The sequence below is a fragment of the Ostrinia furnacalis genome, unplaced genomic scaffold (assembly GCF_004193835.3).
Source record: "Ostrinia furnacalis isolate ACB-3 unplaced genomic scaffold, ASM419383v2 OfSCF0932, whole genome shotgun sequence".
NCBI lineage: Eukaryota > Metazoa > Arthropoda > Insecta > Lepidoptera > Crambidae > Ostrinia > Ostrinia furnacalis.
The window spans coordinates 1417965-1441430 of NW_021131171.1; the positions used below are offsets into that span (position 1 = coordinate 1417965).

Sequence of the window (23466 nt, forward strand, 5' to 3'; positions counted from 1 at the left end):
GACCTACGTCATTTTATAAAAGCTGAAAGTTTGTCAGCGTATGCTCCCAATATCTTCTATATTATAAAAGAAAGTCGTGTTAGTTACTCCACTTATAACTCAAGAACGGCTGAACCGATTTAGCTGAAAATTGTCAGGGAGGTAGTTTAGAGCCAGGAGAAGGACATATGATACTTTTTATCCCGTTCGAAATAAAAAAAAGTCTGCTTATTTATTACCATTAAGGCGGAACAAAGTTCGCCGGGTCAGCTAGTAGGATATAATGTTGGTGAATTATGAAGTTTGGGTCATGGTGGCTTTGGGAGCTACCCAAAAAAAACTGTCTGGCAAGGAGTTGGAACTGTCAAAACCGTCTGGCTGTTGGGGAAAATACTTCTAATTATTGCCCAAATATTATACATAAAAATCAGATTTTATAGTATAACGTAAGTCTAACTTTTACGGTGGCTTTTTCTGTATATTCAATAGACTGTAATTCTACTTACGTTATACCATTAAATCTGATTTTTATGTATAATATTTGGACAATAATTAGAAGTATTATCCCCAACAGCCAGACAGTTTTGACAGTTCCAACTCCTTGAAATACAGTTTTTTTAGGGTAGCTCCCAAAGCCACCACAACCCAAACTTCATAATTCACCAACATTATATCCTACATTGGGAGCATACGCTGACAAACTTTCAGCTTTTATAAAATGACGTAGGTCTGGCGTTCACTAGCTCTTAGTCTATTTAGAAAACTTGAAGCTGTAAAAAAATCAAGCTTTTAAGCCAACGCAATCTAAAGATAGGGCCATTTGGCCTTATAATCTTACACTTCGCAAGAGAATCGAAACCTTAGGGCAATAGACATTACAATCAATAATGTAATTTTGGAAGAAGCAAGCATTTGTTGTTCTATCACAATAAGTTTTGCGATTAAAAACTTTCTTTACTTACATGTTGCGCAAGTCCGACTCGTATTTGACCAGTATTTTTAGTTCGTGTGTCAGTATTTTTAGTTAGGTGTGGGTGGACAACCGTTTAAATGTAAGCACACATTGTTTTGGTTAGTAGTTTTTTTTTTATCCCCAACGAGAAAGCTCTTGGCCTGTATCTCACCTGATGGTAAGTGACGATCATTGATATTTAATCGCAAGTCAAAAAATCATCCTTTTGCATACTAAAAAAATCCGAATTCTAAGCAAAAATGCTGATTGCACAGCAAAATAATTACCTCAAAATATTAAAATCTTAGCAGCAATTTAAGTTCGTGACGCATTGCTATTTATTTAAAAAGTGAAGCTATTTTATGAATGCATAGCTAATAATAACGTGTGCACAGTAAATGTATTACATCATTTATTTAAAAAAAATCTCTCAATTTTTCTATCGTGCACTGCAGTTTATCTAAATTAAAATCATTTTATTTGTCAAAATAATCGAACGTCCATGCTTGCGTTTTTGGCCAACAGGTATATTTTTGGCCTCGGCAGGCGATGTGACATACTTGGGTCGAATCGCAAGCCCTATAAATGCTTGCATAATATACTTTATTTTTTTAAAAAAAGGGGGACAGTTAGGTAAATTTAACATTCATCCTGGATTTTTTAAATCCATTTCACTTTACACAATACACCAAGTCCGGCGACCTAGTGTCGGCGGCCTTATTTCAAACGAATCATGTCACCGTTTTTGTTTGTCGCTGAAAAGGATCGTCGGGACTGCATTATTGAACGGCTTAAAGTGTAACCCCCTTACTAATAAAAAGTAACACATTTGTTGATCACTGTTTTAAAATGACATTTCCATACTAAACGTCACTTTAAAACACTGTTCAACGAGCGTGTAAGCTTTATTAGTAAGAGGGTTAGAAAAGAGGCAAAATAGATTTTCAGTTCAACTTTAAGAATTAATGCTATACAAAGAATATTATTTTGATTTTATTATTATTAAATTTGCCGAACAAGTTCTCTGAAATTTTGAGACATTATTATTGAGCTACTTTTAAAATGCATATTAGAAATATGTTGCAAGAATAGTTGTATTGATTATGAGTATGAGTATTACTGATGTACGCTCGGTTAAATTTGCTGTGCAATTAGTATATTTGATGAGAAAATAATATTTTTGCACATCAAACAACTTTTTTGTTGCGCGTTTGAGAAAAAAATATAGTACACTTTTGATGTGTATTTTCGTATTATTTATAGTACTAGATTTGTTAAACAATTTGTTTATTTGCAATGAAATAATTTATTTGATGTAAAAGTTATTTAAATTGATGAAAATAAATTGATGTACGATAAGTTATTTGATGTGCGATTAATAATATCCCATTGTTTTTTAGGTTAAGAAATATAAAATATTTTTGGTATGATTTACCTACTTTCACACGCTCTCAATATAATTATGCCCGATTGATTCGCATTTCATAAATCAAGATAAAAGATAAAGAATAGTTTAATTCAAATGATTGAAGTGTCATAATACCTTGTCAAATCGATTTGTAAGCTAGAGGTCTTTATTAATGAAAATCTGGTGTTTATATAAATAGGTCTTAACAATACTTATTAAGTCCTAGCCACTCGGTCCAGTTGAACAGTATGAAGGTGTATAGTGTTGTAGCATTGTTTTCTTTGGCGGCGATTTGCGTTCTCGCCGATCCGCTGGTTTATTACGACCTTAATGATGCCCCTCAACTATTCCATAAATTCATCAAAAAATTTGGTCGTGAATATAAGGATTACAATGAGTACTTAATACGTTATCAAGCATTTGTAAAATCCCTGATTCGTAGTAACAAAAGTAACGCGGAAGATGATCTTGCGACCTACGGGATCACCGAGCTCTCAGATTATACAGAGGAAGAAACGAAGTCGCAATATGGTTATTTACCAGTACCGCCAAGTAAGTACCTACTCCTAAATGAATTAGCCTACTCAATGTCTCAAGGCAACTGACCAGTGTGTGTTGCCAGCGATCACATATGGATCGGTGACGTGCTTGCTGATTATTGGCCTCATGAGAAGGCTCGAAGTCACCCAAAAAGCGAAAATACAGAATAATTATTATCTATACAGTAATACCCCGCTTTACGTGAAGAATACGTTCCAGAAAAAATCGCGTTAACTGAAATTCGCGTATATCGAGGTATATGATTAAACATAGTCAAAATGTAATACAAATCAATAAATGTTAAAACAAGAGTCATTGCACGACTATCAGACGAGCCAAACACGACGGAACAAACGAAACGAACGAGGGAATCCCCGTAGAACAGAGTCGTAAGACGGGGAAGACCAAATTCTTCAATCAGAATGTTCAGAGGAAGCGGGGATTTCCGCCACTAAAGAGAATTAATGACCTGACATTATGTTTATACACATTCTTTCGCGTAATGTGAGACATTTGAAATTATTAAATAATATTACGCGAAATTTGAAATTCGCGTTATAGTGAAACTGCGCATAACGGGGTCACGTAAAGCGGGGTATTACTGTACTCAATTAAAATTTATGTTACTTAAGCAAAATTTAGGGGAGTTCAAATATGCGTTTATGGGATAAACCCCCTCATTCGGGCATTTGACAGGACGTAAGATTTGTAAATCCAAAAGATCTGTTAAAGATCAGTAAATCCATCACAGATTTAACAGTAAATCCACGCAGACAAAAATTTGTTCTAATTTTGTATTTATTTTCAGGTGTTGTTGGTTAAGGCTGCACTGAGGGCAATCATCTGAAGGCGGCTACGAAATATTTCTGCTGTTTCAATAAAAAATGTTTTAAACTTAAAAGTTGAATAATTTAATTCATATCCTAGTAAATAAAACAAGGTGAAGATGTGGAGAGTAAAAGTTTAGTTTATTAATGTTAGGCACTAATAATAATTATCATATACGGGATTGCTACCATGTATTTAGTGTACCTTAATTTTTAGGTAAATAGTAGCAATCCCGTAAATAATAATTACTATCAAGCAAAATTATTTAAAATGTGGGTGGACAATCGTTTAAATGTTGGCAAATATTGTTTTTTAGGTTAAGAAATATAAAACAAACAATATTATAAAATAAACAATATTAATAGTATTAACAAAGCTAACGCGAAAGAGACTCTTACGACTTTCGGCATCGGACCGTTTACAGATTATACAGAGGAAGAAGATAAGACGCTATAATATGGTCTTGCAACAGTACCACCAAGTACCGAAGTACCTACTCCTAAATAAATTAGCCTACTCAATGTCTCAAGGCAACTGACCAGTGTGTGTTGCCAGCGATCACATATGGATCGGTGACGTGCTTGCTTATTATTGGCCTCATGAGAAGGCTCGAAGTCACCCAAAAAGCCACCCAAAAACCCACCCAAATACACAATAATTATTATCTATACTCAATTTAAATGTATGTTACTTATGCAAAAATTTAGGGCGTTCAAATATGCGTTTATGAGATAAACCCCCTAATCCGGGCATTTGACAGGACGTAAGATTTATAAATCCAAAAGATCTGTTAAAGATCAGTAAATCCATCACAGATTTAACAGTAAATCCACGCAGACGAAACTTTGTTCTAATTTTGTATTTATTTTCAGGTGTTGTTGGTTAAGGCTGCACTGAGGGCAATCATCTGAAGGCGGCTACGAAATATTCTTGCTGTTTCAATAAAAAATGTTTTGAACTTAACGTTTACGTGAAGAAAAAAATTTTATCGCACAACACGTCTTCTCACACACAAAGTTGAATAATTTCATTCATATCCTAGTAAATAGATAAAACAAGTTGGAGCACAACGAATGTGGAGTAAAAGTTTAGTTTATTAATGTTAGGCACTAATAATAATTATCATTAACGGGATTGCTACCATGTAGTAGGTACCTTAATTTTAAGTTTCCGATATTTCGGCACTGTTGCAAGCGCCATGGTACCTATAGTAATATTGGAAACTCAAAATTATGGTAAATGGTAGCAATTCCGTAAATAATAATTACTATGTTAGTGACCATAAAAGTTTAAAACAGTATGTGTACATATAGGCTTTGATAAACTCAGAATTAGAAAGTTACGTAAGTTACTGCCTCAATAAAATTTTAATAAAGTTCAGCCAGAGGCACGTGCTCGCGGGAAGTTACATTCGCTTTTGCAGTAACTATTGCATAGTTGTTATATCTGAAATACATGGAATGTGATATAAATACATTATATAGGACATATTATGCATACCTACTTATATCAAATTTAAATTATGTGACATTCGGTTTTAGGAAGTCCATTGAAGCTGAAAATAAGAAATTAGAGCCAAAGCAAACTGCGTTGCGGCGGCGGTGTCGCTGCAAATGGGCCACCGATCACAGCCACCGGTGGCCAGCGACGGCGACTTAACACACTTTTTAATAATGTTATGTATAGACGCACCGCACACGTTTAGGAATCCGGTGGCGGCCACTCGCTACAGTAGTGTCCGCGACTCGCCACTAGTGGTCACTACATGCCACACAAAACCCCGACACCTGCCACTGTCGCACTGCTCCACCCCCCGCTAGAGATGGTTTTTTTTTAAATTTATTTAGGAAAACAAACAACTGAACAATACATTTCTGTAAAAATAGTTCAATAATTAATATAAATACTAAGTAATTGGATAGTCAACAACGTTATCCTACTTTGATAAAATGAACACGCAATGTAGGTACGTATCCTAGAATCTTAATAAATTATTATAAAGGTTGGATTAAAATATTTAGATTAGGTGGATTAGGTACTGATTTAACTAATCCAAATATTTTAAAATATCTATTCCGAATTATTAGCAACGAGCGGGTTATAAAATGTGGCGGCTTCCAGACACCGGTGCTGGCTATCGCTCGCTTCTGACACTCTTAGAAATGTGGCGGTAGCGTGCGACAGCCACCGGTGGCTGTGGTCGGTTTGGCCCATTTGCGGCGACACTTAAAAAGAAGTATCAGTGGCGACTGTCATATGACGATATTGTTTGCTTTGGCTCTGAGGCTGAATAAAATCGATTATTTTAAAAAAGAATATTTAAGCCCTCTAGTAGGGTAGCATCCTATTGACATTATAGTCATTAATTGCAAGGAAAAGGTCTTATCGCACAATTTAAAGAAAAACATCAAAAAATCATTAATTTGTTGTTCCATTACAAATATAATAGTTCTGGAACTAGAAACTATTTCCTCGTAGATACTCGCTTATAAGTTGATCGTACGCAATCCTCGATGCGGGAGTCCGACTTGCACTTGACAGGAATTTCTTAGGTCGACCAAAATTATTTAGTGCGTGGACAATGGATTAAAATTATTTAAAATGTAAGATGTAAACATTGTTTTCTTTGTATGAGAAATAAGGAATATTTTTCGCTATTACAAATTATAAGATTATAACCGTTGGCAAGACCCGCACACGGAAAACTGAAATAAAAAATGCATTGGAAAACAAAACCACAATAAAACGGAAGTGTGCGGTCTTACAAACGCACGACTGACGTCCTCTTCAAAGCATTTGAAACGCTTTCGATTTAATCATCTCTTCCTTATAATAACATTATCAAATCGATTTATATGAAAGAGTTCTTTATTATTAATGAAAATCTGGTGTTTATATAAATAGGTTTTAACAATACCTGCCTACTAACTAAGTCGTACCCACTCAGTCTAGTAACTCGAACACTATGAAAGTGTATAGCGTTGTAGCATTGTTTTCTATAGCGACGATTTGCGTTCTCGCCGATCCGTCGATTTATTACAACGTTAATGACGCCCCTCAATTATTCCATAAATTCATCAAACAATATGGTCGTGAATATAAGGACTACAATGACTACTTAATACATTATCAAGCATTTGTCGAAACCCTGATTCGTATTAACCAGTCTAATGCAGCTTCGACAAGTGCGTATTTCGGGATCAATGAGTTCTCAGATTATACAAAGGAACAAAAGAAACATCATCTGGGTGCAGTAAGTATCTTTTTTGTGACATTATCTTTGCAAATATTTGTTTTGAGAGCAGTGGCGTAGCTAGGTAATCAAGGGCCCTGGGGCAAATAAAAAAATGGGGCCCACTGCAATCTAAACTGGTTAGGTTTTATCAAGTTTATTGACATTAAGCTTACTTACAACTTTCGAATTTCTCTCTATTTATTTCGAAAATGGGAGAAATTTTTAAATTTCAGTTCCATTGAGATTTTCTGGTAAGGATACGGGGGCCCCCCGAGCTTGGGGACCCCGGGGCACTGCCCCGCCTTGCCCCTTAGTAGCTACGCCCCTGTTTGAGAGTTTTGGATTTTGTAATTATTTCTGGCTTTTATTTTTAAAATATCTTTTTTTTTGTAAATGACTGGAGGAGAGTTCACTTTATTTTTTTTATTTTTTTAATAGGTGCCGTATTGAATTCCTTAAGTTTGCTATCTGGTGTCGGCAATGAAGAGCGAAGATGAGTGCAGTTATGCAAATAAATGTTTTTAATACCTTAACTGTAGTCATAATAAAAAAATAAAGAAAAAGCAACAGTAGAAGTTACATTTTCCCTAGATGGTGTGATATTTTACGAACTACGTATCAAGGTAATTTTTTAATTAAATTTCTATTAAATAAATTGTGATCCCAAACTAAATTGATGTTAATGGTCACCCTACACTAACATTTTGGCTTTACCATCAGGACATTTAGAAGTGATGAATAGTATACTGAAGTCGTTAGTGAATCAAATAACCTACTTACTTAAATCAATTATTTAATATAGCTTTTGCCTAAATTTAGTTTGTCAAGGATCGTCATAAATTGTAGTCTATATGTTATTCTGGCTTATCTATCTATACTTATAATAAATATGTAGAGAGGTCAATTCTGTACCTACATGAAATAATATGTATATTTTCAAAATAACTATCCGGGGGTGATTAGTGATCGATACTGATGCCAAAAATGCAATCAGTAAAATTTTTGTCTGTCTGTCTGTCTGTATGTTCCTTATAGAAACAAAAACTACTCGACGGATTTTAACGAAACTTGGTACAATTATTCTTCATACTCCTGGGCAGGTTATAGTATACTAGGAGCAGAGTAGTGATGGGAAATTTAGGGAAAACGGGAGAAGTTACTCCATTTTTTAAGCTTCCGTCGCGTGTGCAGCCTTAATGGTTAAATTTGGAAGGGACGTAAGCTTAGGTACCGTAGAGGTGCACTAAGAAAGGAATTCCCGAAATTCCCGAAATTCCCACGGGAACGGGAATTAGCGGGAAAATCCTTTTGTATGAAAAATCTAAACCGCTTAAGTTAGACGCTTGAAATTTGGCATGCACGTACCTTAGTAAACTTAAAGCTTAGTTACAACAGGATATTGCAAAATTCCCACGGGAACGGGAGTTAGCGGGAAAAAACATTTGTATGAAAAAATCTAAACCGCGTAAGATAGATGAAGGGGGTAAAACGGGATCCACGCGTATGAAGTCGCGGGCGGCCGCTGGTAAACAATAATAATAGTTTCATCAAAATCCGTTGAGTAGTTTTTGCGTGAAAGAGTAACAAACATCCAGACATCCTGACATCCAAACTTTCGCATTTATGATTTGCAAAATGAAATTACTGAAACTTTTTCCATAGTAACTTTTCGTAAAGAGTGTAAAATGTAAACATGAGAACAGTTAATTGCTTGCCGTTGCTATTTCATTTTACAATTATTTGATTTAGCACGCCATTTTTCTTAAACGAGTAGACCAAGATTTAGCTGAAACAATGAAAGTGCTCTTTGCCGTATTATTTATTTTAGCAATTTTTGATTTGGCTACCTCTGGTATAATCCATTACGATGTGCGAGAAGTACCATACTTGTTTCTGAAGTTCGTAAGGGAACACAACCGACAATACAAAGATACTAAAGATGTGCTCGAGCATCAAGCTGCGTTTGTATCCAATTTACTGTTGATAAATAAAGCAAATGCCAAGAATCCATACGCTACGTATGATATTAATAATTATTCAGACTTCACAGATGAAGAACTGAGACATGTCCATGGATTTTTACGTAAGTACCAACATAGATAGGTACCTACCTACTTTTAAAATTTATCTTTCTATCACTGGTTAAGATCAATATTCTCCATGAACACTAATATTTTAGAGAGAATGATATTAATAGCTTTTGTTCTTTTTAGCGAATGTAAGTAAGTCCTGAATAAAACACAAAAATGTTTTAGGATAGCTTCATGGTAAAATAATGGCCAGAATAAATGCATGCAAATAGCTTACAAATGATTCATGGATATACAAAAACTTTGGTAAATGATTTTTTTTTTAAAAATTGGTTGTTCGACCGGATAGTTGAATAAATAGAGCTAAATTAGTTTAATGTTTTATTTCCAATAATATTAAAATCTAATTGCTTTTTTGTCCACGGAAAAGAAGCACAATTTTAAGGAAATTTTAATAAAATACAGTAAAGCGATTAAAAGAATTTTGGTGGCATTTATTTTATGATTGTTTAATGATCCATACAAGATAAGACTGCGGACCCCCATACATAATGCTTGCGGACCCCTTAGGGGTCCGCTGACCACAGGTTAAGAAACACTGGTATAGTTCATTCCATGTGTACCTAACAATTCGTTGTTACACTTTCGTTCAACAAGGGACCAACGCCAATAGTGTGCTGAGCCATAAAAATAACAACTATCACCCTTACAGAAACAAACCGTGGCTTTTTATTCGACCGGCAATCGGTAGGGGAGACCGAGGGGAGTTGTAACAGAGAAGATTGTGACATTGTCTATTGTGTGTGTATTTATTTAATTCAACCGGCAGACAGTGGTGACTGAGATGGTTGCGGCGCTTCTTCTCAGCACTTGCCAAATGTTGGTCTCGATGCGCTGGTAGGGTAAAAAGGTAATGAAACATGTTATGACTCCATAAAAGAACTTTTTTAGGGTTCCGTACCTCAAAAGGAAAAAACGGAACCCTTATAGGATCACTTTGTTGTCCGTCCGTCCGTCTGTCAAGACCCTTTTTCTCAGGAACGCGTGGAGGTATGAAGCTGAAATTTATATCAATTACTCAGGTCTACTGTCCCTTGAAGCTGTGAAAAAATCAAACTTCTAAGCCAACGTAATCAAAAGATACAGCCGTTTATGCCGCAAATTTTCGACACTTGCAAGGGAATCAAAACCTACAGGGTGCTTCCCGTGAACTCAGAATCTTGAAATTTGGTACGAAGCAACGTCTTATAGCATAGATAAAGGAAAAATTACGAAAACCATAAATTTTTAGTTACATCACATAATATACATTTTTTTAATAATCTTAAACTTACTACCCATTTCCTCATAAACGCGTAGAGGTATTAAATTGAAATTCATACCAAATACTCAGGTCTATAATACCTTTAAGCTGTAACAAAATCAAACTTCTATGTCAACGCAATCAAAAGAAACAGCAATTTAAGCTGCATATTTTGAAACTCGCAAGTACTCGCAAGGGAATCATACCTAAAGGGTACTTCCAGTCGACCTAGAATCTTGAAATTTGGCATGAAGCAACGTTTTATAGCACACATTAAGGAAAAATTCCGAAAACCTTAAATTTTTAGTTACATTACAAAATATATATTTTTTAATAAATATAAACTTATTACTTTTTTCCTCATTTACGCGTAGAGCTATCAAGTTGAAATTCATATCAAATACTTAGATCTAATTGCCTTTAACCCGTGAAAAAAAAACATAGTTATGACTCGATTGTTGTAATGAACGAACTTTGTAAACCTTGCAGGTTTGTACGGAACCCTCGGTGCGCGAGTCCGACTCGCACTTGGCCGGTTTTTTTTTATATTTGACGGTTTGTATTGTAAGAACTATTTAAATAGTATCTCGAGCTAACAAATACGCACTTTTGCGAGCTCGCTGATATTTAATAGGTTTCCAAAAATCGTCAATTTCACAAATCTTCTCTGTGACAACTCTCCGCAGTCTCCCCTACTAGCGTAAATTGAAACAGGGCGGGACCGATCGTAGTAGGTACTACGGAGGATTTGACGGACCCTCCACACCCTCGTAAAAAAGCTTCGAAAATACCAAGTGCCCAAGGTTTATCTTGTTTTGAGAATACTCCTAGGAAACGGGAACGATGACGTGGCAATGTTTTGGGACACGTCGTCTAAAGTGATGTGATGGTGAGCGAATGTGTCACGTTTTGTTCAGGATATTATTTTGGAATAGGATTGTTTCAGTTGATATAAAGATAAATAGAATTTCCACAAGAATAACTAGGTATGTAACTATGTGTTTATGTTTGTGTGATGCCAATACGCTACTGTTTTTATTAATTTGTGATCAGTGTAAATATTCTCAATTTTCCTGCAGGCAATATTTTATACATCGAAGTAAATCCTTAATTTCTTTTGCCCACCATTCACTTACTAAAGATTTTGCTGCTCGTAATTTGATGGCACTGATTGAGTTTTAGACTCTTGTACGAGTATGTAGTTTGTTTATAAAGTAGATTGTGTCCGAGAAATAATATGTTTTAGAGCCTTGTGGTGAAATCCCACTGAAAACAAATCAAAGTAGGTAATATGAAACCAAATTATGTTCGAGATACCTATCTTAAAAAAAAATTACAGTTTTCCTTGAATTTCTGAATACAATGGTATAATAGGTAGGTAAGTAAGGTTGGTACTCATTAAGTTTCAAACGAAATAAGTGCAAACAATTATTTGGAACAAGGTGAAATTTCTTATACTAACTTAAATGAGTTCCAATATGAGGATATTTTTCTTATCTCTTGAACTTATTAACATGATTATTAAGAAGATGGCTGTCTCAGCTTAGTAAGAAACTTCGCATGACTTTAAGTTCCCAACTCCGCTAGCTTGGTTCCAGCCACGAGCATTCTTCGTCATGAAAGAGGAACAAAATTAAAGTTTACGGAATTCGAGGTAAGTATAGAGCTAACCTAATTTATATTGTGACAGTTATTGTGGTGGGACCTGATTAAAATTTAAGTTTGCAGTAACTAGGTTAATTGTATGTGCAGGGTAGAGTATCTCGATAAACATGATAATATCTTCATTATAGTTTAGTTATACATACTCGTATGTACTTATAACTACGAATGAAAAAAAAAAGTTTAAATCGTTTCATTCACCATCTTGTTGATCATCAATAAAGCTACATTGACTGAAAATAGCCTATGTTCAGCAGTGGCGATTGATTGATTCCTAGATTGGCATTTTATGAGAGATGACCTGTGGTCCAGTCCTGAATATAAAGTTTGCAGGAATAGCACTGGATGTAAATATTAAAATTCTAATTAAGACATGATTCCTTTAGGAAGATTTATTCAGCATAAAGGTCATAAAACCAACCAGTTAAGTTCTAACACAGGGCGTGTGTGTAAAAAAAGCAGACCGGTGGTAATGGTAGAGCGGCCATTTTTGGTCGTAACTTTTGAATGAGTTGGTACCGGTCCGCGCAGTATGTAAGTCCTCAATGAATCGCTGCCAATCTATCCAATCCGATTGTTCTTATCCCCGCTAAATATCTTCGCGTATTCTAATTATTGTCATAGTTTCATTAGGGCCTTGATTTTTGTGATAGGTAAATGATTAAATGAAAGTTTGAATGTTAAACTTCTTCACGCGCAAACTCGCGCCATAACTGCCAATCGATATTAGTAAAGAGGATCTCTTGATCCTAAAAGCGAACTCAATTTCTATGTTTACTTGGCTGAGTTGCACCACCTAACTTTGACCGTAACTATAACGATAACCGGTGGTTTTTGTATGGAGTTTGACAGATTTTTGACGTTTGTCAGAGTTAAAGTAAGATGGTGCAATCCAGCCTTATATTGCACACTTATTTACTCAAAAATACTCTACCAAAAAATAGGAAAAATAAGTAAACCCATCAGGTAACTTTAATTTAATATTTTATTAAAAAATAATGAGAATACATCGTTTTTTTTTCAAATAGGTACATTGAAACTCTTCTTCAATTTCTGTATGATTGAATTATTTAATCTGAAACAAAAGACAGTATGTTATGTAGGTACGACAATGTTTATGTTTATCTACTTAAGTAATTAAATTATTATTATCCTGCCTGAGTGTACATTAAATACAAATAATACGTGTGAGGTATTTTAAGTAACAAAGACTGTTGTTGTTGCAGCTGACTATGACTCAAATTGACGATAATGACACATACCGATAGCGGTTTAGTTACGGAAAACACAGTAAGTAAATAAACATATTTGGAACATGTTGTATTTTTATCAAATATGTAATTTATTGTAGGTATAATCGATATAAATTACTCAATTTACTCAATTACTCAACAATTCATATTTAGGTAGGTGCCTAAAACTAACCATAATTTTTAACCAATTAAGACTAATTGAATAGTAATAATTAGATTACTAATGCTATAACAGGAAATCATTGTACACTAGTACATATTTAGCCAATATTTTAGTATTATTTACTAAAATAATACTAAAATATTGGCATAATTTACAAAACTCAACTCCGTAAACAAGACCTTACCTGGCCAAACTACGCCGCTCATAGCTGTGATACTGGTAAAAAAGATCTTTGCCACAGACTTAGATCTCAGTCAGCTGTTTGACCTCGATGCCACAATTAAATATCGATGTTCTTTGTTCAACAAAGAAAACACAATAGATAAGTAGGTATGTTAGTGCATAAACTTACATTATAATCACTGTTTCCGCGCTCCGAATCCAAACATTCCTTTTCTATCCTCGTCCGTGTAATCAGCAAACTTGTTTATTCCGAACGTCGCTGATTTACTCTGTTCGTTTTGTTGATTGATTTTACTCAAATTATTTTTGAACGCTTCGTAATGCACCTGTTTGTCAGCGTCATCCTTGTATTCTTTTTGGTAGTCCTTGATGAATGTCTCAAACAACTGCGGGGCTTCATCCAGGTTGTAATACACTTTCGTTGGAGCTGCCATGGCTAGTGCGCAGACGCTAAGTACCAGCACGAGACTGAGTTTCATTGTGACTGTTTACGCCGCAACTTAATACTGACAATCTGACGCGCAGCTGCGGATTCTCTACGCAGTATGGACTATGGATATACTTAGCGAGGAACATGCGCGCTCCACACTTATATAGCAATAGTTATAGCCGATTAATTAGATGGACTAACAGACCACAATGAAACATAACTTCACGGTTATTTATATTATGATTTTCCTTTAAACTTGCATTGTTTTGTTACTAAGAAATTAGATTGAACATATGTACTAGGTAGGTAATTACTAAACGTAAGTAAGTAACTGAATTAATTAAGTATAGACGGTTGTTATGTTGTGTAAATAATCTCTTTACCACGTCTACCAGATTTATAAATGTTATTAAGTAGGTACTAATTATAACTAGTACCACAGAATAATAATAAGTACTACGTACAGAAGTTTTACTTCGCGAAGGTATTTAAAAAAATGTATGCTCAATGTCATTAACAATATGGTGTAATTTAGCTTGTCTCAAGAGTCAAGCAAGTTTGTCAGAAGTTTTGTTGACAAACGTCAGTGATCGGTACTGCGCCGAAGCTATAGGGCTGACTTCGGTAAAATGATGTGACGTGAGGTGCCAATCTGCAGAAAATGGCGGAGGAAATACATGATTTAGCATGAATTATCATGAATAATATTAACTACTTATTTACCTCTCAGTGTCTTCAGGCAACTTAAAAAAGTACATTCTGTGTTTTTATTATTATTTAGGCAGTTAAATACTGCACAGTATTTAGTACACCATTTTCTTTATTTTTTTCCATCATACACAAGAATACGCGTGCGTGAGTCAATGTTCGCTCGTATGTGAGGCCTTGTCGAATAGTACTCTTGTAGGGGGCAATCGTGCGTGTTTTGTTTTCGATGTAAACTCGCGGAGATGAACAGGCCTGCTAGTACTACAAAATACATACATACTAAGTAGAAGGTACCTACTCAACAAGTTGTTGTGGGAACTATTAAAAGACTGTTTTTTTTTACCAACATCGATAAGAATAAAAGAGTGTTTCTCTTTTATATTGGGTAAGTATTAAGGACACTTAAGTATTAGGATAAAAAAATCAAGAAAAATATATTAATATTTATTTTATCTTTCCTAAAAAATCTAATATCATTACTTGTCCTAATTAAACACCATCTTCATATTACACAACGGGATACATTTGGGTAGCAACAACGTTGTTGAGTCAAAGAGATGTTATACTATAGGTTACACGTACATGCTGTTTGACCTCAAGGCGTTCTTGTTTAGTACAGCGAAGCATCAAGATGAAAGTTACAGTCGGTTTTAGAGCATTCCGTTTGCATGACAGGGATCGTGGATTTCATCTCGAGAGTGTGCTTTGTTTTGATGTGGTTGCATCTACGAATGTTCTATATGATTGTGAAAGTCGTAAGTAAGTAGAGTCAGGGTTGACTTTTGTCGCCTTGTATAAACATACAGGGTGGAAACGATAAACGATTTCTAAACTATTCAAGATATCGAAAAACGGTCACACGGTAACAATCAAACGGTACCATTACTTAATAGGTTACAGAATAAACTGGATTATCCGAAAATTCAATGTTTCAATTTATAATAACAAAACATAGAAAAATTTAATTTTTGACGTCATTTCGCTGAAACCAACGAAGGTGACATCATGCTTCCAAATCAAACGTTAACATTCAGACGAGGTAAACGGAACAAAGTTGAATATTTCCCTTTACGGCGTCATACTTGTACTTGTTTTTACTTCCAAGTGGTTCCTGCAGGTTATAATAAAGACGTCTCTAATGAAGAGTGTATAATTAGCGCTTCCTAACTTCGAGCCGAACAAATAATGAGCCGGCAGAACTGTTGCTGAGTGATTTGAAACTTTTCTTTTTTATCATGGACAGTGTACGTGGGCTTTTACATCTTAAGAAGACGACTTTATGATGTAGATAATGTTTACTCATTGAGAAAACGGCTCTATTTTAAGGGTTCCGTACCCAAAATGTTCATGGAACCTTATTAGACACCCGCAGACTAAAGATGGCCGATAGTTTATCATAAAATAATGATTTATTTGCCTTTGAAAAATGTTGTGTGATCTAACAACTAAAGCTTCGTCTGCCGAAAAAATATATTTGGTGTCTGGTGTCTCTAAGGCGTCTCCCTCGCAGGCAATAATGAAGACGTCGCCGATGAGAGCCGTTTAATTAACTCCAAATTAGGGTTGCCACAGGTTTGCTGAAAGTGAAAATGGGCCTATTTTGTGTTAAGTCATTTCTTGGCTTAGCCTTAAGCGAGCTCTGTTTTGAATAAGACGGCTTGAGCACGTGAATTATGCGTTTGCGTGATATTCTTTTGTTTCAACCAAATGACGTCCACTGCTGAACAAATGCTTCTCCTAAGGATTTTTACAACGCGTCCAGGTACTTCCCGCGACCTTCAGCAGATCGAACTTCAGCAGTGGGAGGCCACAATAACTGTAGGCACCATTTCTAATTTCATGTGATACAATTTTGCAGGACTGCAAACGGACGACTAAGTAATGACCTTGGTACTATTACTTATTCTGTGGTAATGTCTAGCTCAAACCGTCTTATAAAAGAGTAATTTAATTAGCTCTGGACTCAAACGACTCCTATTAAAGACCATTATACATCTTTCAAAATAGCTATTTCCATTGTGTATGTAATAATAAAATGATTTCTTAGCTTTAATTGATCTCATTACCTTTGTGTAGCATAAACATTGTTTTTTTTATCAGCATTAACATTTGTCATCGGCTTGTTTGTTTTGCTCTATATCTATGAGAGAGTCTGGTTTCGTCAGTGCATTCATAAATTGAAAGCAAAAAAAATATTGTTATAATTTTACAATTTGTTGAGAGGAATCCGTCATGAAAGTTATGTCAATTGATTGGTGGTGTCAAAAATATTCCCCGTTTCCCTGACATGTCCTGACTCGTGGTAACCCTACTGGCAATGAGGCTGCGGCTCTCTAACTTCGCAGGAGTTCGCGCCGAACTAATAATAATGAACCGACAGACCTCTAGGCGTCAAGTGATTTTAAACTTTTTTCCCTTCAAGTGCCACTGGCAAGGCAAATAATTTACTGCAGCTAATTGTGCTTGGTCTTTTAAATCTGACAACAAAAATAGTAGAGTTCACAAACTAATTACAGTTTAAAACGAGCGTCTAAAAGACGTTGGTTCGGGTTAATAGGTATCAAGACTAGTAGAAACAAGTTCTAGTCTGTTCTTGTAGTTCTCATTTGAATGTTTTAATTTAATTATAAGATCTTGTTTTAAATTTAATATACCTATTAATGTTTTTGTCTTAAAATACATCTAATTAGGCCCTCTCTTTACTCATTTCATTACAATTACTTGCCTTTCTGTTAAATTAATGCAGGTACTTGTAGGTATACTATTTCAATTATTGTTATTCTAATCAAATCAAATCATGCGATGCAAACTTTAAATACTAATCTTTAGCTGTTGATCAGACTAATAAAATGGATAAATTGAGTACGTACTTTAACACTATGTGCCTTTTGTAATACAGTGCAGCACTGTATCAACTGGTATCAACACAATGAACAATAAATGCTTATCTTATCTTTTATAATTAACTTTAAAATTATTCTACGAATTTGCACCTCTATTCCCCAAAGAAAACCCCTATTACGTAAACAAAATAACTTATTCAGCAGTGTCTGTAAAAAACTACGAACGAAGTGCATTTTTAGGTAAGATAGAACTAAATTTTGCTTTGAAGTTTGTAAAGAAGTAGCCTGATTAATTAGTAAGAAAGTGCGCAGAACACAAGCAAAAGAAAAGAAACAGGTTTTGTTTTATAAGAGATAAATTACTTAGAAAAGGTCTATCCCACTTGATCACCTTTATGTGACTAAAATTGACTTCTTATCCATGGCTGATCAAAGTGGAATAGCCATACTCGTACATACTCGTATCAATATTTTTGTCGTCACAACAGTAAAGTCAATATCAAAAATATTTGAAATAGACTAAAAAAAATAGCACTTACAAATCGTCAAATCTTTAAAGAAAAATAATTTAATAAAGACATAAAAAATCTTACAGTTTTGCCATTAAGGAGTTTCTCAAAATCCTTTTGCTCTACCAGCACTTCAAGACCAACATTCGCCAAGAAATATACATAAATGATAGCTTAGAGACAGTAGTGACATACTTTTACTGGTGGACTGCGACTGTTCCGCTTGCCTCGGACGAATTCCCAATATTAGGACAATCGCGGCTTCGTGCAAAGCATTTCCCGACGCAAAAAATATGGACTGTTCTGTTTGAGCTGTGTCAACTGTCTGTAGTAATACTTTTGCTACAGAATAAGTGAAGTATTAATTAATTATAAGCTATGAATCCTCCCATCCATTTACGCTTTCAAGACATTGACTAAGGTCAAGAATATTCTTGAGTAAGAAGTTTCAAGGTTTGATTTGATTAAATGCCGCTTTGAATTAATTAAGTAGGTAGGTAACTTAATTTTAGGTACACACTATATCAATGCTTATACAGCGCAAAAATTGCCAATATTTTTAATAGATGTCTTAAAAGATAGGACTTACGAGTATTTGCAACTGGGCTTACTAAAATATCAAAGTTCGGCATAATATTTTCTAAGTAAAAAATATATTGCGTACTTTTTCTTTCTGAACTTACCAAGTTGTTTTAAATTTTATGGACATGGTTTAAGTAGACCGTTATAAATTTTTGTTATCATCAAGCTAGATAGTCAAAGTTACAGAAAACTTCAATTATTACAGCCTGCGAATATATTTTTTATCTATATAGAAATGAAAGTAGTTAAAAATATATTCCCAGACGCACCATTTTCTTGATTTCATTATTCATAACGCACCACTTGGTACGACCGCAAAAAACCGTGCGAATTTGCATAGAAACCCATTCAATTTTAATTAAACTACAAATAGTGCCTTCATTTTCGAGTTTCATTTGATACATCAACATTAATGCAGTCTCGCCGAGCCAAAAAACATTACTAAATATTCAAACATTCCCTGAATTTTAGCTGAAACGCGATAGTGTTGCCAAAAGTTCGTCGCAGTTAAAACTTTATGATAATTAGTAGAGCGGGCTAATTTCAAAGATCAAGCCACGGAGAATAGAGTTTGTCAGACGCTTAGGCCCACTGTCTTCATGGGAGAGAATATTCTAGTGTCTATTATTTAGCTGTAAGTAAGTATTAGAAATATTAGAAAAAAACTCCACTCGCAATCTTTTTTTCCGCTCTAGCGTATTCGATGTAGGTAATAGTATTTGTATGGTCCACTCCCATTCGGTGGGTGGACGATCTAATGAAGGTCACTGGAAGCACCTGGATGCCTTAAACTTAGGGGAGACCTCCCCCCTTCTGCAGTTAGATGCCTTGGGTTGAAACGATTAGAAAAAAAAAGTAGAAAATATTATGAAGTCAGCAAGGATTTATTCATTGCATTTTTTTTTCAGTCAGTTCATTTCACCTGTCTGTGGTATAGGATTCCAGGTGAAATTCGCTTCCACTTTCACTAGGTGACATGCAGGAGAGCTTCCCTGTTGTGGTTAAAAAAAATCTAACCATTATTCCCTTTGTGGTCCAAAAATGCATAAAAAGTTATATATACCAAGTCCAAAGAGTTAATTATTTCTAGCTTGAGTTTCGCTTCACATATCCACATTACTCAATGGACAGTGGGCTGAATAGTGTGGTGGCAGCTAGACGGCTCTTGAGCAATACTCAGCCGTGTCTCCACAAATAACTTGGTAACTAAATCGTGGATCCGCACGGAATTTAAGCCGCGGCGAGTTTTAACGACTGCACTTGTTGTTAGTCGGTTTGTCACCGAGGGGTTAACTTGATGGCCTTTTTAATCTTTATGATTAAAGTGCTGATGTTTTTTCTTTAACTTGGGTGTTCATTGGGGAATTTATCCTGTTAGGTTATATGATTTTATTAAACGTAAATATGTATAGAAGAATTCATATAAAGAGATGCCGCTAAAGACGCTGTTTAAATAACCTTGTTTGTGCATCATTTCATAACCCTTATCAATAAATAAATAAAGGAAATAACAGGCTTGTTTATGTTAAAAATAGACACCGGCTAATATTGATTAATGTTTTAATTCCATTTAATGTGATCCACGACCTGTTTGATAAAGTTTCCAACTACCCGTTAGAAAGAGTTTGCAACTAAAAGACGAAAGATACGAGCATAATAACAACCCCGTCCGACTACATGCGCCTCCGCGTCGTAAAACAACGCAAAGCCGTAACGTCTCACTATAAATTGCAAAAAATAACCGATAAAGTTTCAAAAGGACGTAATTCTTATGCGATTACGGCACCACTAAATCTTCGGAACTCGTTAATCGAAGTTTCTGGAAGTATTTCGCGTCTGACGCCAACTGCCTTTGGCAGACTCGCCCGCTCTGGGCTGCGCCAATTTAAATGATAAAATTCAGATCCCTCAAAGGATAAAATTCAGATTATTCCGCCCCAAACTAAATTAAAAAATGTCCCGAAGATATAATGTAAGTATCACGCTGAGATAGGTCTTGAGCGGGATGTGTTGAGGTCGAAGAGATTCGGTTAAAAGATAAACTTTGATAAGTAAGCCACGGCAAAATTTTACGGCTTAAATAAAACTGGGCATATCACAGTTTAATGGTCGGCTAGAGAAATATTTATGTCACACAAAATGATAGTTTTTTAATCATGAAATATTACCAAGAAGCCAGATTTTGAAATCATATTTTCCTTCGCAAGTACATTATTATTTTGATATACATAAGGAATGAATGCCAAGACTTTTAAGATATGTATCTGAAACTGAAAGATCTTGTTTATTCTCGAATATTCTTTATCAATTTCATCTAATCTAATAGTAATTACGATTATGACTCCTATGTTCTTATATTTATTTGTAATTTTATGATAGCAACTATCGTAAGATTTGACCCAAATCTTTGACAAAGCATTGTCAAAGACACCGACTAAAGAAAAATATTCTAATATGTATAAAATGAGAAAAAGATTATCAGCAAAGCCATATTTTTTAAGTATCAAGTTACATACTCAACGGAATTGTTATAATGTTATACTTAGGCCCCAGCTGAACGTAATTTTGTAAGCAATCAAGTTAAAAAGCCAATATACAGGTTGTAAGTAAGGGGTAGAGTTTGAAATAAGTACACATCTAATTATATTCTTTACTAATAAGTGCAGCAGTGGTTTAGGCAGGCTTCCCATCCGTTCGGGGGAGGCCTTTGTCCAGCAGTGGACAGTAGTTATTTGGTTGAAACAAACAAAATTTATTTAAAATCAGCCCAGTCCTTAGATGAAATCCGTCGCGACATAGAACTAAACACACTTATCAAATTTACGCTGCATACTGGAGAGTTTATTATTTGTACAGCAAGATATCACATACATTTCAGTGATATCAGTGATATTCCCTTACACCGTGTATAGTAAATATTTAACTGAAGCGCAAACCGTCTGAAGCAGATGTGAGGTTTCAGTCCAGGTGTGTCAGTAAACATTCCAATTTGCCCTTTATATAATAATCAAGGCTCTCTTTGTAGCACTTTAGTACTTACAGGTTCATTGCTATAAGTACTGCTGGCACTGGTACTGGAACTACAGGCACAGAATAATAGTAAGCACAGGCCCAATTGCTCTCCGAGACTTATAGTGGATATCGGAGATTTCCAAACTTATTTTACAATACTCGTATGTTAAACAAAACATGTGGTACAGGCAAGGCAATGCAAGAGCTGATATCGATTGTGATTCGATAAAAATAGTAGCAAAAGTAGGCTTATTAGTGCCCACGCGAATACCACGGGATGAAACCGGGATTATTGAACCGCGTCGCCGCCCTAGGCTGCTACAACGGCCGGTCACGCGCACCACTCGCGCAGCGAACGCGCCTTCTACCCGCGCACTATGTTTAATCGGGGACTTGGTTGCTCAGCACGACGATATCGATATATTTGCCGACCGCTTGGGTACAATATTAGTATTAATTTATCGACTTTTGTGTAATTAATAACTATAATATGGACATTAATACTAATATCTGGACATAATAATATTTAATACTTATTCTTATTATGTAGGTAATATGACATTCTAAGACAATTATTTATGTACATATTTAATTTTTGATTTTATTTGACTGATTTGTTATCGTTTTACTTGACAATTGTACACAATATTGACATTTTTAATTGATATTATTTGCACGATTGTACCTATAACTTGTTGGCGCGTTGGATTTTCTGTAAGCCTTCAAGCAGCCTTCTAGAATAAATAAAATAAAAAAAAATAAAAAAGATAGGTGCAATTGTTTTCTACCTAATCAGCGCGAAGCGATTTCGAAATTTAATGGTAATTTAGTTAATACATATCAAAATAATAAAATACAATGAGCATTAAATTTAAATTAAAAATATTATGTACTTAAACGTAAGAAACGAACCACCTTGAATGAACTCTGGCCTAAGAAATATAGATGTTTATTTAGGTATACTTATTCCGTTGTCTAGACGCTATTGTGCAAACACGGTTGACTTGATAATTAGGAGTGATTTTTAAAAATAAACTTATTGCACGGTCGACATCACAACAGACTATAAAATGTTGCAAAATAACACCTATTACAATTACAAAAGACACAGTATTTATATGGATAATGATTTTGCTTGTACAGTCACCGTCAAATATTTTGTGACACTCAAAGTGGCCAAAAACAACACACAACCTTATTCCAATTGTAACAAAGACGTGTTGCGAACTTATTGGCTACTTTGGGTGTCTAATTATTGATGCTGACTGTACCATACCAATTTAATATTCTGTCTCATCTTAGGAAAATCACAGCATTATTAAATTGCGTAGGTCCCGCGATTTCACACACGTGTTCATTTCCAAAGTGGAGTTCCAGTAAAACATTTATTGCTAATTGAACTGTTTGAGAACCACTGGTCTATGAAGGGTATCGGTGAGAACGAATGCACCTAGGGTTGCCAGGCCCTGAAACTCAAAAGCCGGACTCGGTACTTACTTTGGCCGGACATTTTACCCTAAAAGCCCGACATTCAGGTTCCCCCAACACGTGATGCCCTAAGCAAGACTTTAGCCTACTTATATAGTTCCAAAATACTGAACTGTCCTATCGATGACATTGACAGTAGGGCGCCACCGTCAATACCGAATCGCTGGTTCCGATTTTTGCCATGTTGGAAACCATATAGTTGAACGATGGTAGCGCCCCCCTGTCATTGAGTTTGGTGGGACAGTTCAGCGTGGGTCATCTATATTTATGGTTTCCCAGTATTACCCAAAAGTTACATAACTCGCTGCAGCCACATAAAAAGCCGGACAGACCGGACACGACCGTAAACAGCCACACA

The 23466-nt window shown here is 35.2% G+C and overlaps 3 protein-coding genes across 3 annotated transcripts; 2 read left to right on the forward strand and 1 right to left on the reverse strand.

Moving 5' to 3' along the window:
• The first annotated feature begins 2574 nt into the window (after positions 1-2574).
• LOC114350660 (cysteine proteinase 1-like) lies at positions 2575-3755 on the forward strand. Its single transcript, XM_028301535.1, has 2 exons — positions 2575-2891; positions 3688-3755. The coding sequence occupies exons 1-2, from the start codon at positions 2588-2590 to the stop codon at positions 3699-3701; spliced, it is 318 nt and encodes a 105-aa protein (XP_028157336.1). The 5' UTR covers positions 2575-2587; the 3' UTR covers positions 3702-3755.
• A 2908-nt stretch (positions 3756-6663) lies between these two features.
• LOC114350623 (cysteine proteinase-like) lies at positions 6664-7474 on the forward strand. The gene is made up of 2 exons (XM_028301487.1): positions 6664-6960; positions 7381-7474. The coding sequence occupies exons 1-2, from the start codon at positions 6673-6675 to the stop codon at positions 7390-7392; spliced, it is 300 nt and encodes a 99-aa protein (XP_028157288.1). The 5' UTR covers positions 6664-6672; the 3' UTR covers positions 7393-7474.
• Positions 7475-12908: 5434 nt separating this feature from the next.
• On the reverse strand, positions 12909-14126 carry LOC114350654 (cysteine protease XCP2-like). Its single transcript, XM_028301525.1, has 2 exons — positions 13706-14126; positions 12909-13012 (listed from the first exon to the last, which is right to left on the reverse strand). The coding sequence occupies exon 1, from the start codon at positions 14013-14015 to the stop codon at positions 13713-13715; it is 303 nt and encodes a 100-aa protein (XP_028157326.1). The 5' UTR covers positions 14016-14126; the 3' UTR covers positions 12909-13012; positions 13706-13712.
• Between the last annotated feature and the right edge of the window lie 9340 nt (positions 14127-23466).